The sequence below is a fragment of the Crocuta crocuta genome, unplaced genomic scaffold (assembly GCF_008692635.1).
Source record: "Crocuta crocuta isolate KB4526 unplaced genomic scaffold, BGI_CrCroc_1.0 scaffold233, whole genome shotgun sequence".
NCBI classification, from domain to species: domain Eukaryota; kingdom Metazoa; phylum Chordata; class Mammalia; order Carnivora; family Hyaenidae; genus Crocuta; species Crocuta crocuta.
The window spans coordinates 3,212,608-3,229,321 of NW_027529526.1; the positions used below are offsets into that span (position 1 = coordinate 3,212,608).

Below are 16,714 nucleotides of genomic sequence, written 5' to 3' on the forward strand. Positions count from 1 at the left end.
TAAAACCTCAGGAAATGCCTTTTTTAAAAAAAAAAAAAAAAAAAAAAAAAAAAGAACAACAAAAAATACCACAGTGCTCAGGTAATTCTGAAGATTTCCACATTGTGAATCACTTTTCAAAAGGTATTAATAAAATTATCTGTATCCATCATTTGTATATATATCTGGAAGAGTTTCCATAATTTTTACTTGAAGGAAAAGGAAATTGACTTTTCTTACCATATGATGGTTACGTTTTTGATGGTTTTAACATTAACCACTTTACAATCTAAGCATTCCTTCTCCACTTTTTTCTTCCCAAGAAAGCCAAAGCTGTTGGTTTGCTTTCTTCTGATTTATTCAAGAGATCGTTGATTTTGAGTGAAGTCATTTCAAGTAATGCCAAAGATATTTTTGTTTTAATAGGATTAGAATTTTATTTAAAACATCATTGTGTATGTTGAGGAACCTTTTTTTTTTTTTGACACATTTAGCCATAACACTGATTTTAGTGGACACAACTTATTTTAAAAGAGAGGCACATTTTATTTCACAAATTAATGTCCCAAACATTAATTGCCTCTTTTCTAGCTGTTTGCTGGGGATGAAAAAGACCCTAAGAGATGACTTTACCATTGTACACAAGGATGAGTGTGTATGTGTGTGTAGTAACCTTTGCTGAAATGAATTGAAGTGTATTTTATCTAGTTAGTGGTACCTGTAAGAAATGTTCCCATTTGTATAATGGCAATGAGTGCAAAATTTTTCTGTCTGTATGTTTGTAGCTACTATTTGATTTCTATTTGAGTGTGTGGATTTATAAATATCATCTTGGAAAAATTCATATATATATTCCAGCTAAATAATGATATTGATTATATGGTGGCTTTCCTGCAAATATAAATTTGTAAGTTTTAATGCAGATTCAAAATTGCCTGATATTAAGTTTCCCAGTTGGAAATTGCTATGGCTCAGATAGCTTAGTTCAATAACCATGTGGTAACAATAGCACTGTTTGAATATCTTCTGTAAATAATACTTTGTACTTTTCTTTTTAAATAGGGATCGGGCTCCTTTTGTGTTGACTTCTGATATGGCATATGTCATTAATGGGGGTGAAAAGCCCACCATTCGTTTCCAGTTGTTTGTGGACCTCTGCTGTCAGGCCTACAACTTAATAAGAAAGCAAACAAACCTCTTTCTTAACCTCCTTTCTCTGGTAACTGTTCTTCTATAAGCCTTTAATTAATTTAAATTAATGCTCTGTGTTTGAATATCTAAAGAAGGATAGTTTAGAATAAAATTTACTGTAGTTTCAAATGTCAGATATATTATTACCAGAATATTAAAAAATTGTTGCTCTGTAAAATGTGCCAGACATCATTTATATAAAATACAAAAAAAATTAAAAATAAAAAAATAAATAAATAAAATACAAAAAATAAGTCATAAGGGTGGGCCTAGCCTGGGAGTGAGGAGTAAAAAGTACCTGAAAGGGACCCTGAGAGGATCATCTGGGATGCTGGAACATATTTTGTGTCTTAATCTGGGTATGTTGAGGTTTTAATACTTTTCTAGTTGTGTATTAAGTTAAAAGTAAGCCTCCACTATGATTATTATGGCTGAACTTGATATAAAAACAGAGGACTAGACAGAAGTTCTGGATTTCACAGCATTTTTTCTATAAACTGGCTTTGTGACTTCCAACAGTTGACTTCCTTGGCCTCAGTGTTTTTCATTTATAACCAAGTCACTTAGGTTCCTAAAACACTAATTTGAACTCCTCAAAACTGTGATTGTTTTGTTTGCTTTAGTTCTAATTACTTGGCCAGCTTTTAAGGGATGATGGGGAACAGAGTTTTAAAAAATTGAACTCACAAACCCTTTTTTCCTTTCTATAGATGATTCCTTCAGGGTTACCCGAACTTACAAGTATTCAAGACTTGAAATATGTTAGAGATGCACTTCAACCCCAAACTACAGATGCAGAAGCTACAATTTTCTTCACTAGGTAAGGCATATTTAAATATATTGGAGAAGGGACATAGCTTTGATTTGTTTTCCTTGGTTTAAAATGCAGTATTTCAAAATTCTGATTTTTCAGGAAGGAATTGTGACTCACAGTATTAGCAAATAGTAGCTTTATCAAAAGTATATTTTATGTCAGAAGTTTATTTACAGAATAAATGTAAAGGATTTTCAGTAACCCTTTTAAAAATAAATTTATTTCTTTCAAAATAGCTTCTTTTATTTAGTATATGACTTCAATTATAAATATCCTGTTTATGAACTATTTCTGCAAAACATATTTTCTGTAATGCCAAATACAAGACTTTGGTTTTTGTTTTTTTCTAAAATAATATCTGTGCTAATCTGTTTTTCAGGATTCTGCCATAACAGTTTTTGTGGATACTATAAATGCTTAAGACCACGAACTCTGGCACACTGCTATAGTAAATTGTTACTGCATGACTAGTACTTAAAACACATATACCAATTATTGGCATTTGAACTTGTCATTTTTGCTTTAAAAGCAGATCTTCCTGCCAAATACGTTCTAAAAGTCTGGTGATCAGATGGGTCACCTCATTATTGTGGTATAGTGATACCACCTCATTATTAAGCCACAGCAGGGAGGGACCATTGAGCTCATGTTCTTTTCTCTCCTTTTTCTCTTGCCTTCTTCCTCTCAGTGGAGAAGAGATAGAAAACTGGACTGGACTTCCCTAGTCTCAAGAGTCTGGCCTGAATTGAATTAAAGGAAGCTGACTTTTGTATAGCCTTCTAAACTAATCCTGATAATTTAGGTATTGATGGATTTTGCTTTGTTTTTTGAAAGAGATTCGTTGGCTCTCCTGGGCAAAACTATAAAGCAGGCATGTATCAGTCTGCTTGAGCTGTCATAACAAAATACCATAGAGGACATGGCTTAAAAAACAGACATTTATTTTCTCTTAATTCTGGAGGCTGGAAAGTCCAAGGTCAAGGTGCCAGCTGATTCACTTGCTGGTGAGGGCTCTAGCTTATAGACAGTTGCTTTCTTGAGGTTTCCTCACATGAAAGAAGGAGATATAAAACAAAAAAGCATAAGCTTTCTTGTCTCTTCTTCTAAGGACACTAATCCTATTAGAGCTTTATCCATATCCTTATGACCTCTTCCAATCTTACTAACTCCATTAGGCCCTATGGGGTTGAGGCTCAACATGAATTTAGGAGGGTACAGGTTTGTGTGAGAACCTTTGTTCTTGACTTTTCTTTTTGAAACTCTTCTTTCTGGATTCCTTTATCCTGTTTCTGAGACTTGTTTCTTTTGCATGCCTAAAATGTTTTTGCTGAAGCCTGCCTTCCAGATTTATTCCCACCAAACCCCGTATCTTGTCAAAACTTCTTTTTCCAACTAAGGGAAATTATTATCTGAAGAAAGAATCTGATTCCAGATTCTACTACTATTTGATAGAAGAGATTTTATTAAATTTGAATTATTTTCTGATGCTTCCTTCTCTTCCTGTTTAATTGCTACCTTCCCTGTTTATTTAAAGGGAATTAGGGGTGCCTGAGTGGCTCAGTCGGTTAAGCGTCTGACTTCGGCTCAGGTCAAGATCTGGCAGTTCGTGGGTTCAAGCCCTGTGTCGGGCTCTGTGCTGACAGCTAGCTCAGAGCCTGGAGCCTGCTTCAGATTCTGTATCTCCTTCTCCCTCTAACCCTCCCCTTTTCACTGCCTCTCTCTCTCAGAAATAAATAAAACATTAAAAACATGTTTTTTAATAAAAATAAAAGGGAATTAAAGGGGCGCCTGGTTGACTCCGTTGTAGTGTCCAGCTTTGACTTTTGGTTTCAGCTCAAGTCATGATTTCACAGTTCATGAGTTCGAGCCCAGCACCAGGTTCTCTGCTGTCAGCACAGAGCCCGCTTCGGATTCTCAGTCTCCCTCTTTCTGCCCCTTCCCCACTTGCGTATGTGTGTGTGTGCATGCCTGCGTGCGCTTGCACTCTCTCAAAATAAATTTAAAGGGGTGGGGATTAAATAATCGTCTTTTTTGACATTATACCAATCATCTTATCTGATTTGGGGGTGATGGACCCCACAGAGCTCAAGAAATGCAAGCATTGTTTCTTGGGGACAGTGGGTTGGGTTGGAATAGACATTTTCTTGTGCTAAAATGTTTCATTGGTATGGAGTATCTTTTAATGGGTTTTTGGCCTGAAGAACAAAGGAAACCCTTGACAAAGTGAGGATCTGCTTAATATTTTAAAAGGAATGAAAATGGGGTGCCTGACTCGCTCAGTCAGTAGAGCATATGACTCTTGATCCTCAAGGGTCATGGGTTCAGGCTCCATGGTGGGCCTAGAGCTTACTTAAAAAAAAAAAAAGTAAACACACACACAAATAGGTAAAAATTTAAGGGACATCTGACTGGCTCATTTGGTAGAGCATGTGACTCTTGGAATTTTGAGTTCAAGCCTCACATTGGGTGTAGAGATTAAAAATGAAATCTAAAAAAATTTTTTTAAAAAAGAATGAAAATGTCTTCATGTTTTCTCATGAACATTTACTATTAATATATTTCTGATTGTTTTGTAGGCTTATTGAATCAAGTTTGGGAAGCATTGCCACAAAGTTTAACTTCTTCATTCACAATCTTGCTCAGTTGCGTTTTTCTGGTCTTCCTTCCAATGATGAGCCCATCCTTTCGTTTTCACCCAAAACATACTCGTTTAGACAAGATGGTCGAATCAAGGAAGTCTCTGTTTTCACTTATCATAAGAAATACAACCCAGATAAACATTATGTAAGTTTGTTTTTGGTATTTGTAGAGACTCATGCATGTATTACTATTGTCCTTTCCTGGTTCCTTCACTGACTTTGCTACAGTTCCTAACACTTGTTCTTTTCATACTTCTTTTCCTCATGGATGATCCAAAAATAAGTAAATAGAGGAATCCCTTATTGTTTTTTGGTATTTATTTCTTGGTAAATTTGCTCCCAAACCATGGGGGACAAATGTTATTCTTCCCTTCAGAGACTAGGCTAAAAAGGTGATGCTATTTTGCTTTTTCTCCTTCCTTCAATTTGTTCTTAATTTTAAGGTAAAGCTTGCTCATTGTAACATATTCAACCTTTTTAGAAGCATATAAAGTCTTTAGTTCTCATTCCACTCTTTAAGGATGAAGTGTTATAAAACGTACACACATATAAAGTTCATCTTTGGACAAAAACATGATCTTTACTATGCTTCCTCTTGTCCCCCAATAGGATGATAGCATGATCATCTGTTTTATTATTTTTCACCCTCATGCTAATATTTTTGCTGGGAAATACTTTGCAGCACAGTCTTTAAATATTTGATAAAGTGATATTTTATAAAGCAATTTTAATTTTCACCTATTTTATTGTTAGTGAATTTTTGTAAATTTATTTAGTGTTTTATCCTAACACCACTTTACTGAGTATTCCATTCTTTCCCTCAATGACTTATTATATTAGTATATTATAATGTAGAATATTATAATGGTAGTATATTTTAAGTGTACTAAATATACATGTGTATGTATTCCTGAATTTATTTCTGGTCTTCTGTAGATATCTATGACTTATTTCTTTCTTTTTATGAAATTTTTAAAATGTTTATTTATTTTTGAGACACAGAGCACGAGTTGGGGAGGGGCAGAGAGAGAGGGAGACACAGAATCTGAAACAGGCTCCAGGCTTTGAGCTGTCAGCACAGAGTCTGATGGGGGGCCTGAACCCACGGAGCACAAGATCATGACCTGAGCCGAAGTTGGATGCCTAACTGACTGAGCCAGTCAGGCGCCCCATCTGTGACTTATTTCTATACCAGTATTGTATTCTGTAAAGTACTGTGACTTTACCATAGTTTAACTGTCCAGTTAAGACAAGGTTTCCCTGATCTTCCTGCTACTATAAATTTTGCTTTTCTCATTTACTCTTTTAAATGAACCAATTAATATGTTCATTGGAAATGTACTAAATTTATAAATTTTAGGAAGTACATTTATTATACTTAATCCTGGAAATAAGTGGCTTACACTTTCCAGTTCTTGTTTCTATATCTTACAGTGGTTAATATCACTCTTAGATGTAGTTTATGTAGCCTCTCTGGAAAACAGTGTGGAGGTTCCTCAAAAAATTAACAATAGAACTCCCCCATAACCCAGCAATAGCACTGCTAGGCATTTACCCATGGGATATAGGAGTGCTTATGCATAGGGGCACATGTACTCCAATGTTCATAGCAGCACTTTCAACAATAGCCAAATCATGGAAAGAGCCTAAATGTCCATCAACGGATGAATGGATCAAGAAGATGTGGTTTATCTATACAATGGAATACTACATGGCAATGAGAAAGAATGACATCTGGCCATGTGTAGCAACGTGGATGGAACTCGAGGGTGTTAGGCTGAGCAAAATAAGTCAGGCAGAGAAGGACAGATACCATATGTTTTCACTTATAAGTGGAACAGGAGAAACTTAACAGAGGACCATGAGGGAGAAGAAGGGGAAAAAATAGTTGAGGAGAGAGAGGGAGGCAAACCATGAGAGACTCTTGAATACTGAGAACAAACAGGGCTGATGAGGGTGGGGGAGTTGGGAAGGGGGTGATGGGCATGGAGGAGGGCACTTGTTGGAATGAGCACTGGGTGTTACATGGAAACCAACTTGACAATAAACTGTGAAAGGAAAAAAAAAGATGTACTATATAAATACGATGACTTTTATGTTTGCTCTTTCCTATCAGTGACATATATATTACTAATTTAAAAGCACTTGGACTACATAGAATGGTCAAACTATAAATTTTCTGTCAGGAAAGTATTTTTTTAATTTAATGCATTTGGGGTGTGATTTCTTTACAGATTTATGTAATCCGAATTTTGAGGGAAGGACAGCTTGAGCCATCATTTGTGTTCCGGACATTTGATGAGTTTCAGGAGCTTCACAATAAGCTCAGTATTATTTTTCCACTTTGGAAGTTACCAGGGTATGTTCCCTTTGTTAATTAATCCTTTTTTCATAGAAACAATTTCTTACCAAGTGTAGGTCAAAAGCTTTGTGTAAACACGTGGCAAGATACAGTGGACCATGTGTGGCTTATTTTCCTTTGTATGGCAAAGGGCTGATAGCAGGACCATCCCTAGACAAGAAGTTGTATGTTTTTGTTGAATGAATAAACAGTGAATAAATGATCAAGATGCTAAATTTAAAATACGGGATTTTCTAGCTTTCTAATTTCAGTTGAAGCTTTTTTTACAGATCTTGTTGGGTTAGGTAAATTGTTGCTTCAAATACCTTTACAGTGAGGTCAAGGAACTCAGTCGAACCTTTTAGTTTGTTGTCTCTACCACAATGAGCAACACAAGATAATAATTTGGAATCTTGGTTTTAGAAAAGTCAAATTTTAAATCACTGCAGAAATAATTATGGCCATACTCAGCTCATCGGGGGTGGGGGGGGGTTGGGGAATCAGCTGAGGCATTGAGACTGTTGGTCAAAATCTTAGTACTTAGTTTTGTATCTGTTACCCTTTCAAAACCCTCAGTTTTGATGTGGCTGATGACCAATAGATTTCCTGTGTCAAGTTGCTCATATTCTTCTCAGACTAGATTTCAGATGCTAAAGAGTCAACAAAGTGAGTATTGGAGTTTACTTCCATGTGCAGTCTCATTTTCCACTGCCAGCAAAATAGGCAGAGTTAAGATTATCTTTATTCAGACCCTATGTCACTTGTGGACATAGTATTGACCTAGTATGGGACTAATATTCAACAATAACTTTGGCTGATTAATTATTATTTTAGAAGATATGCATAAAATAATTTGTGAATAGACTAATCTTGAGAAGAAATAGTAGAAAATAAGTAATAAATAGCAAAACAATGTATCTTTTGTACCAAGGTTTATAAAAGGATAATAGGTACTTGAACTATTTCATTACAGTACTTTGAAAAGAAATAAAAGAACTTACTTTCTAGAAGATTAAGACTCCACTTTGTATTTAAGGATATATTTTTTAAAATATTTCTAATTAAATATACTTAATTCTATAAGTACTTTCAGGAAAAATAATTTAAATCCCTCTTGTTTTTGTTTTCTTTTGTAGTTTTCCTAATAGGATGGTTCTGGGAAGAACACACATAAAAGATGTAGCAGCCAAAAGGAAAATTGAGTTAAATAGTTATTTACAGAGTTTGATGGGTGCTTCAGCAGATGTAGCCGAGGTGACTGTCCTAATTGAAAAATAACAACATACTTTTCTGTGTCCTACATAATATTTAAATTAATGATTTTTTTTCTTTTCTGTCTTAGTGTGACCTTGTTTGTACTTTTTTCCACCCTTTACTTCGTGATGAAAAAGCTGAAGGAATAGCTAGGTCTGCAGGTGAGATTATTTTTTCTCTTCCTTGATAGCTTCCCTATGACATGCACACCTATAATTCCTCAGTGGATATGGCAGAGTGACAGTGGGGTTGTTGGTAGTGGTCCAGTGAGAGTGGAAGGGAGGTATTCTTTCCAAGGCCATCAATTTCTGGATAAACATCATTTTCCTGAGAGATTGTGGTTACTAAAGAACTCTAAGTCAGCGGCCTACTAGGTTATTTACCTTTTTCTTTCCCTATGTGCAATGATTGTGGAATCACAGCAAATTTCTTTTGTTGTCGTTTGAACCAATGCAAGCAAGATAAAATAAAGATGAATGTATTTATATTTTCAGATGCAGGTCCTTTCAGTCCTACTCCAGGCCAAATTGGAGGAGCAGTAAAATTATCTGTCTCTTACCGAAATGGTACTCTTTTCATCATGGTGATGCACATTAAAGATCTTGTGAGTGTTTACAAATAATGATGATTGTAGAGAAAACCTACACCTTGGTAGGAAGTATTATTGTTAAGGGAATGCTTTTCTTTATAGGTTACTGAAGATGGAGCTGACCCAAATCCATATGTCAAAACATACCTACTTCCAGATACCCACAAAACATCCAAACGTAAAACCAAAATCTCACGAAAAACTAGGAATCCAACATTCAATGAGATGGTAAGTTAAAATCATTTCTAAAAATGTCCCAAGATTTTAAGGTTTAAACACTTTAAATTTTCTAGTTATCATTTGGAGAACTATTTATTGTACTAGTAAAGCTACTAGCAGGCTAGTGGTATTTAACAAAGGTTGTTGAATTGAACCTGCCGTCATTGACCCTAAGGTTTTAAAAGATCTTAGGGGTTATTATTTAACCACCCTTCCAGTGTTTGAACCTCCTCTACAGCATTTTCAAAAAGTGGATATCCAGTCTGTGCTGAAATACTTCCAGGCCATCTACTTTGTTTTGGGTAGTTCCAACTCTTAGATGATTTTTTTATGCTGGGCTGAAATCTTCACTCCCTGCAGTTTGTACTTCGTATGGGTTTCAGTTGTGCTTCTTGGAACCACACAGAACTACTGCTCTTTTTCTCCTTCAGTGTGGCAGCTTTTCTGATAACTGAAGATCAAATGCCCTTCCTGTTTATCTTTTTAAAACATTGTCAGTCAGTACTTTTACCTTTATTTGACAGGATGTAATTTAAAAATCCTTGTCTTCCTAATTGGTTTTAGTTTCCCAGCAGCCCTCTTGATAGAGTGCTCTAAACTTAAAGCAGTAAGCAAAGCATCAACTGAACAGTGTGGAACAAAACTGTGACTTTGCTGAGTGACTCAGAACTTACTCATCTATTAAACCCTGATAACCCGTAGTCAACTACCTTTTCGGGATAAACACATTATGTGTGTACATTAACAAGAATGTCTGGCTAGAGATTTGGAAGAAAATAAATATGGATTTTCATCAGGGTTATAAGTTGGTGAAAAGCATATACAATATTTGATGAAGACCAGGTGATGTTATTCTCAGAAACCAGTATTGGCTTTTTTCTAGTTGCTAGTATTGTACTTTCAAGAAATGATATATGGTTAGTTTTTAGTTTTTATTAGACAGTGAGGACTAGATTAAAGCGGTATTTCTTAGAAGTTATGATGAGGCTTTGTTGGGAAAAAAAAATCTAAGTCTTGATGTGTTTCAAAGAGCTTTTCAACATTCCAGATTTGCTGTAAACTACATGTGTACTTGGTGAATTTGCAGTAAAGTATGGATAATCAGAAATTGTCATTTCATAGCACATAAAGTCCAACAGAAGAGACAACAAAAAGAAATTCTAATCCCTCATTTTTTGTAAAATAATTATATGTTATTCCATCTTGCTTCTTTCCATTCTCTTGCCCAGGTATCAGGCATCTGCCTTGTAATTGATTTTCCCTTTGCCATACCTCCATCTCAGAAAATCCTTGAGTTTTTAGCCAATAATAATTTTCTACTTTGTGCATTTTTATGTCAGACATTCAGAGGAATGATAATGATAATCCAAGACTCCTGAATACAAAATGTGCATATAAAGTATGAGACACATTCTACCAGATGTGTCATAGTCAATGTCACCAATTGTAATCTCTTTATTAATCTCACTTTTGCTTTTACTTAAAATAATTTGTAACTACTGTTTCTTTTTGCCTTTGGTATAGCTTGTGTACAGTGGATATAGCAAGGAAACCCTAAGACAAAGAGAACTTCAACTCAGTGTTCTCAGTGCAGAATCTCTGCGGGAGAATTTCTTCTTAGGTGGAATAACCCTGCCTTTAAAAGATTTCAACTTGAGCAAAGAGACGGTTAAGTGGTATCAGCTGACTGCAGCAACCTATTTGTAAGCTAGTCAGTTTCTGAGCTTTGGAAGCAAGAGTAGTTATAGACATGTAAACACATACACACTTGTGAACTTTGTATTTTTATACTTGGACAGAAATTATAAAGTAAATGTACTTACTACATTTCAATACATCTGTTGGACCAACAGCCACATAATTAACTTTAAGAACTTGTTGAAGCCATTGCTGTTTTAAAGTCATTATATAGAATGCTATAAACTCTAAACTTAATATATAATAAGTCCTGAAAAAGACTTTGAGTTGGTGAAGGATTTAATCCTTTCTTGAGTAATTCAGAGTAATAGCTTTAGTTTGGTCTGATAGTACTATGTCAATTCAGCCATCTATTTTGCATTGTTTCTTACACAGACACAGCATGTTTGTTTTCCTCTTTTGCACCTTTTATAGCCTTTACCATTGTGTGTGTTCGCAAACACCAAAGGAAAAGAAAGGTGCAGGATGTTACCAGAAAATGCAGCTGCTATTCACAGGGCTGAAAAGCAAAGCACAAATAGTTATGTTCAGAACTACTACGTAGTTTGTAGAAGTAGGAGAAAATAATACTGCTTTCTATCACCCATGTCTTTAAAGCCTCTTTCAGAATAAGTGCCAATCACTGAAGTTGTAAATAATGGTGCCTTAACTTCGGATGCTTCCCTGGCACTTTCATTCTGATTTTTTCCTGACTTGATAAATAATTAGTAAGTAGTTTTCATTTGCTCTCAACTTACTAAAGGTAAGAATTATGTACATTTACTAATGTTTTTCCCACAGAAAGGTAATTTTTTCTACTTCTCATGTGACTTAAACATTTGATTTATGTTTTTATTGCTGCATAACTGAATGAGATTCACCAATGTAACTGTATAATAAATTCCATCATTCCATTAGAATCCTACATTTATTCCCAGGAGGGTGAATTGAACTTTGGTAATCCATCTCCATATGTTTATACTCCTCTTCCTCATTAAGCAAGTGAAAATTGTTCACTCATGTTCCCATTCCTGTTCGGTAGAACTCCATGAATAGGGCAGACTCTTCACAAGAGGCCCAGGACAAGAATTCTAGGGTCCAGACTGAATTTTAATGTAGATTTTTTATAGTACAGTTTGTCTTGTAAGCTGTCTTACTTATAATTGTAAACATACATTCACATGAATTACTTTTCTTAATATAATAGGATTCAGAATCATAAGGGACATGATTGAAATTCTACAGTAACCATTAAGGATATGATTCATTTTTATTACTCACCTGCACACATAAGTTTGTGTTTAGTTGAATAAATATGTTTATATATTCTCATGGCTAGAATGGAATTTCTGACACTTTCTGAATGGTAATAGAGATTGTAGTAGTCTAGTTGCTGTGAGGTACCTCACAAAACATGCAGTGAAGAATACCAGCAGAGAAAGGACAGTCTCCACTTCAGTTGCCCATTACATAATTTTTTATGAACTGTGCAAATGTTTAATGTAAATGGTGAAAACTACAGAGCAGAAATAGAACAGTTGAGGATATACCAATGGGACAAATTTAAAAAAAAGAAGAAAAAAAAAACACTTGAAATTTTTGGTGCCTAACACTAATGGTCCATTTATAGAAAACCCTGTTAGTATGATATATGAATGTCTTTTTTTTTTAATGTTAAATGTATTGTCTATTTAATAATTTAATTAAAATACAGATCAAAACACCTTTTTTTTTTGCTTTTTCCACATCCAGTTAACATTTTCTTAAAGTGTACAAGTACTTTTGCAGATATAAAGAAATGCTATATACTTTCCCTTTAGCTTTGAGACCTAATTCCATTCCATGAGTTATCACTTAGCCACTGTAAAAAGAAAGAAAAAGAAAAAAAAAAGTACTGTCTTGGTAAAAGGCCATTGTTAATCAGACTCCATATATACTGCCTATTTGCAATTTGTTACAGCAGTGTCTTTTAGCACAAATAATAGAGCTAAAAAATGTGATGTCACTTTTCCATTACAACAAATGTGGATTTCTTACCTAAAAATGTATATTATGATTGATACTGTACAGTTCCAGAGTTCAGAACAAGTGGTAATGTTTTTTTTCTTAATTTAACTCATTTTGTGCCTTCTTTGGTCATTAAAATGCACACATATTTTACATATATTTTAATGTAAGTTATTTCTTTGTAAAATGCTAATCTTCAGCCCTTACAAAAAAAAGGACAGAAACACCTCTTTGCACTATTATCAGTAGATTTTAAATCAGTTGTTTTTTTAAAAAACACTTTGTAAAGCTTGCATTAAAGTAAATATGAAGCAAAAGTTTAAGCAGACTCACCAAGACACTAATTTTTATGTGTAATCACAATGTTTTATATCCATCTTTACTGAGTAAAAATAATTATGCTAATGTAAGTCCTGCACCAGAAAAATTCTTTCCTCTTGCAATGTTTTGGGATTCGAAAATAATGGTTTACTCCAAGAACCTATTATTTTCTCTACTGAGGAACCCAATGTAGAACTTGCACTGACATTTTTATTACTCTCTTTATAAAACCTTATCTATAGGTAGCTAACTGTTAAGGCATGTATGATATTTGATAAAGTATTCTTTTATCTTTTCAAGTTGAAGTTGTATAAAAGTTTCAATATCTTGCCTTAAATTGGTTGACTGTTCTTTCTAGGATTCAAGTATTGTGGCATTTAAAAAGAGAAAATACTCAATTTTGATACTTAGACTTCAGATCAAAAAGGACTAAAGCCCCACTTACCCTAATCCATGGATTTACTTACATGCTCTTCGATTAGCAATGCAAATATGAATGACTATGGCAAGTAATCTCATCTATAAGAACCAAATACTTTAATTATATTAAGGTAGTCAGTAAAGATGTATAATATTTTTATTAATACTTTGAATATATTCAGTGGATTGAATGTGACTTCATAACTGTACTACGATTGTATTAAAATATTTCTGGAATAAAGGAGTCTGCTATCATTTCTTTACTCATCAGCGTATTAACATTTTTGGTTCCAAACTGTATATGAACCCGGGGACCCTGCCTGGCTCAGTTGGTAAAGTGAGCAACTCTTGATCTTGGGGTCATGAGTTTGAACCCCATGTTGGGCACAGAGTTCACTTAAAAAATAAACAAACTTTGATATGAGCTGAGTGTTGTGTACTTTGTTTCTCACCCAGGAGTTAATATTAAGTTCAAAAATCCTGAATTTCAAAACAGATCTGTCAGTTGCCCCCAAAAATCTGACTTCTAAGTGTGGTTCTTTGAAGGTCTGGATTGCCACTTTGCTCCATCACCATTTCATATAATTGGAATGACAAAATATGCGATATTCACAGACCTCTCTGAGTATGGTCCATGGCCTTTGGTGGTTTACTTAAATATTAAATAGTAACAGCATGTTATATACCTATCTACAAAACAAAAATGTCCTCTAATACTTTACCTCCATCTTGGAATAATACCAGTGTGAAGCTATGGTTCTTTGACCCTACAGAGAACATGTAAAGGGGCCCAGAGACCATAAAAGACTAGTAACTTACACAAAGCCATTTTCCTGGAGTGATAAACCCAGTTTCAGTCAGTGGGGGGAAAAACCTTAATTTCACCCTTACTTTTTTGAAATGCTTTATCATGTAAAACTTAGACATCTACAAAATTAGGTAATAGTGTAATGAACTCCATGAATGAATCCATCACACACCTTCAGTTGTTATTACCTTGGGGCTAATCTTGTTTTATCTGTATTAACTAGGATGGGTCATTATTCTTAAATCTTCAATTCTGAATAATTTATTGTGACTTCCTTTCCAATTTACTACTTTTTCAACTGTTTAAGTCCTCCATTGAGTTTTGGATGGGTTTTTTTTTTAATTATTTTTGAGAGAGAGAGAGGGAGACCTAGAATCCGAAGCAGGCTCCTGGGCCTGAGCTGTCAGAACAGAGCCTGACACAGGGCTTGAACTCATGAACTATGAGATCATGATCTGAGCTGAAGTCAGATCCTCAACCCACTGAGCTACCCATGTGCCTACTCCATAGAGTTTGTTAGTTTTGGTTGTTCTATATTTCATTTCCAGAACAACTGTTTGGTTATTTTTGTTTGAATCATGATCCAGAAAGACACAAGACTGCCACCATCAAAATAGCTAAGAGTTTTTTTAGCAAATGGTCCTGGCACAATTAGCCACATTCAAAAGAATGAAGTATAGAACTGGTACAGCATATGCAAAAATTCAAAATCAAAGGTATAAACATAGCTAAAAATTATCAAACTAGAAGAAAACAGGTGTCCATCTTTGTAACCTTGGATTAGGCCAGAGATGCGTGTGTGTGTGTGAGAGAGAGAGAGAGAGTATGAGCAGGGGAAGGGCAAAGAGGAGAGAGAATCCCAAGCAGGCTCTACATATCTCAAAACTACTAAGAGATACCAATTCATACCCACTAGGATCGATAGCTAGAATTTAAAAGTAGTAGGGCACTCTTGGCTGCCTTAGTTGGTAAAGCATCCAACTCTTGATCTCAAGTCATGAGTTCAAGTCCCACATTGGGCATGGAGCCTCCTTAATAAAGGTTGTTTTGTTTTTTAAGTCTGTGGAGAACTTTGAGCCCTCATACCTTGCTGGTGGGAATGTAAAGTGGTGCCGTTGATGTGGAAAACATTTGGCAGCTTCCAAAAAAGAAAGTTACCCTATAACGTAGCAATTCATAATATATACAATTTCCAAGAGAATTGAAGAGTATTCAAATACTTATACATAAGTTTTCATAGCATTACTCATAATGGCCAAGTAGGAGAAATAAGCCACATGTCCATCAACTGATGGATAAGTAAAAGGGCATATTCATACAGAATGTTGACCATAAAAAGTAATGTAGATGCTACAACATGGACAAACCTTGAAAACATAAGAAACCAGTATCAAAAGGCCACATATTGTATGATTCCATTTACATTTAATGTCCAGAATAGGCAAATCAATAGAGACCATGCAGATGAACGGTTGCCAGGGATGGTGGGGAGGGAAGCCTACCAAGTAATTAAGAGTACAAGGCTTTTTGGGGTGATGAAAATTCCTGGAATTAGTGATGATGGTTGGTTGCATAATACTGTGAAAATACTAAAAGGCACTTAATTGTACACTTCAAATGGTTAAGATAGCTAATTTTATGGTATATGAATTTTACCTCAAAAAATTTTTAAAGTTCAATCCTTAAAGACCATTTGGTCACTGAACCTCTATTTTTAATAAATGTGTTAACAGTAATTTTTAGATCTAATTCTTTTTGTCTTAAAATATAATCAGGTTTCAGGGCAGTTGGGTCAGTCAGTTGGTTAAGTGTCCGACTTGATTTAGACTCAGGTCATGATCTCACAGTTGTAAGATCGAGCCCCGAGCTGGGCTTCGTGCTGAGCAAGGAACCTGCTTGGGATTCTCTCTCCCTCTCTCTGCCCTTCCCTTCCCCCCCCCACCCACACACTCTCTCTCTCAAAATAAATAAACTTTAAAAAATGATAGCGGTGGCTGCGTGGTAACTACCATGGTATTACTCTACCTGTGAATTCATTAAAGGCAGGGAAAGACTACGTAGCTAGTGCCAAGTCAAGACCTGGCGCTGGTGAAGTGATGAATGAACAGCTGCATGGTTGAACCTCAGGCGCCCAAATTCAATGACCTTTCTAGGGCAGGGATCAAATCCACCAATCCTTGAAACTAGCTGCCCCACGCACACTCCCAGTCAGGGATTTGAACCTGCGCTTTTTTGGCGCGGGAAGCTCTTCCAGAAAGCCGACTAGCGGCGGACCTAATTTCCCGCTCTGGCCACGAGCCTCCTTAAAGACCGATGCATGCTGGGACACGTAGTCCTGCAGCTCGAGGAATCATGCAGTACAACGCTGAAATGCATTTCGGGATATGCGGCCACGGGACGCCGGGAGTCACGCAGCGTAGCTCCGCCTCCTGCATGGGATAAGGGTGGACGTATG

General features: G+C 35.5%; 1 protein-coding gene across 2 annotated transcripts in view; it reads left to right on the forward strand.

Annotated features, from left to right (window-relative positions):
* The window catches only part of PIK3C2A (phosphatidylinositol-4-phosphate 3-kinase catalytic subunit type 2 alpha), a 111,570-nt gene extending 97,695 nt beyond the window's left edge, over nt 1-13,875 (forward strand). The window contains exons 25-33 of one of the 2 annotated variants that reach the window (XM_077761132.1): nt 1,042-1,198; nt 1,881-1,990; nt 4,561-4,768; nt 6,858-6,982; nt 8,101-8,218; nt 8,307-8,379; nt 8,713-8,822; nt 8,910-9,035; nt 10,551-13,875. In XM_077761132.1, coding sequence (XP_077617258.1) covers nt 1,042-1,198; nt 1,881-1,990; nt 4,561-4,768; nt 6,858-6,982; nt 8,101-8,218; nt 8,307-8,379; nt 8,713-8,822; nt 8,910-9,035; nt 10,551-10,733 — 1,210 coding nt within the window. In that variant the 3' untranslated portion in view covers nt 10,734-13,875. Of the gene's footprint in view, nt 1-1,041; nt 1,199-1,880; nt 1,991-4,560; nt 4,769-6,857; nt 6,983-7,540; nt 7,762-8,100; nt 8,219-8,306; nt 8,380-8,712; nt 8,823-8,909; nt 9,036-10,550 lie in introns of those variants that run through there. The other variant, XM_077761133.1, reaches the window with a different exon arrangement.
* Nucleotides 13,876-16,714: the final 2,839 nt, after the last annotated feature.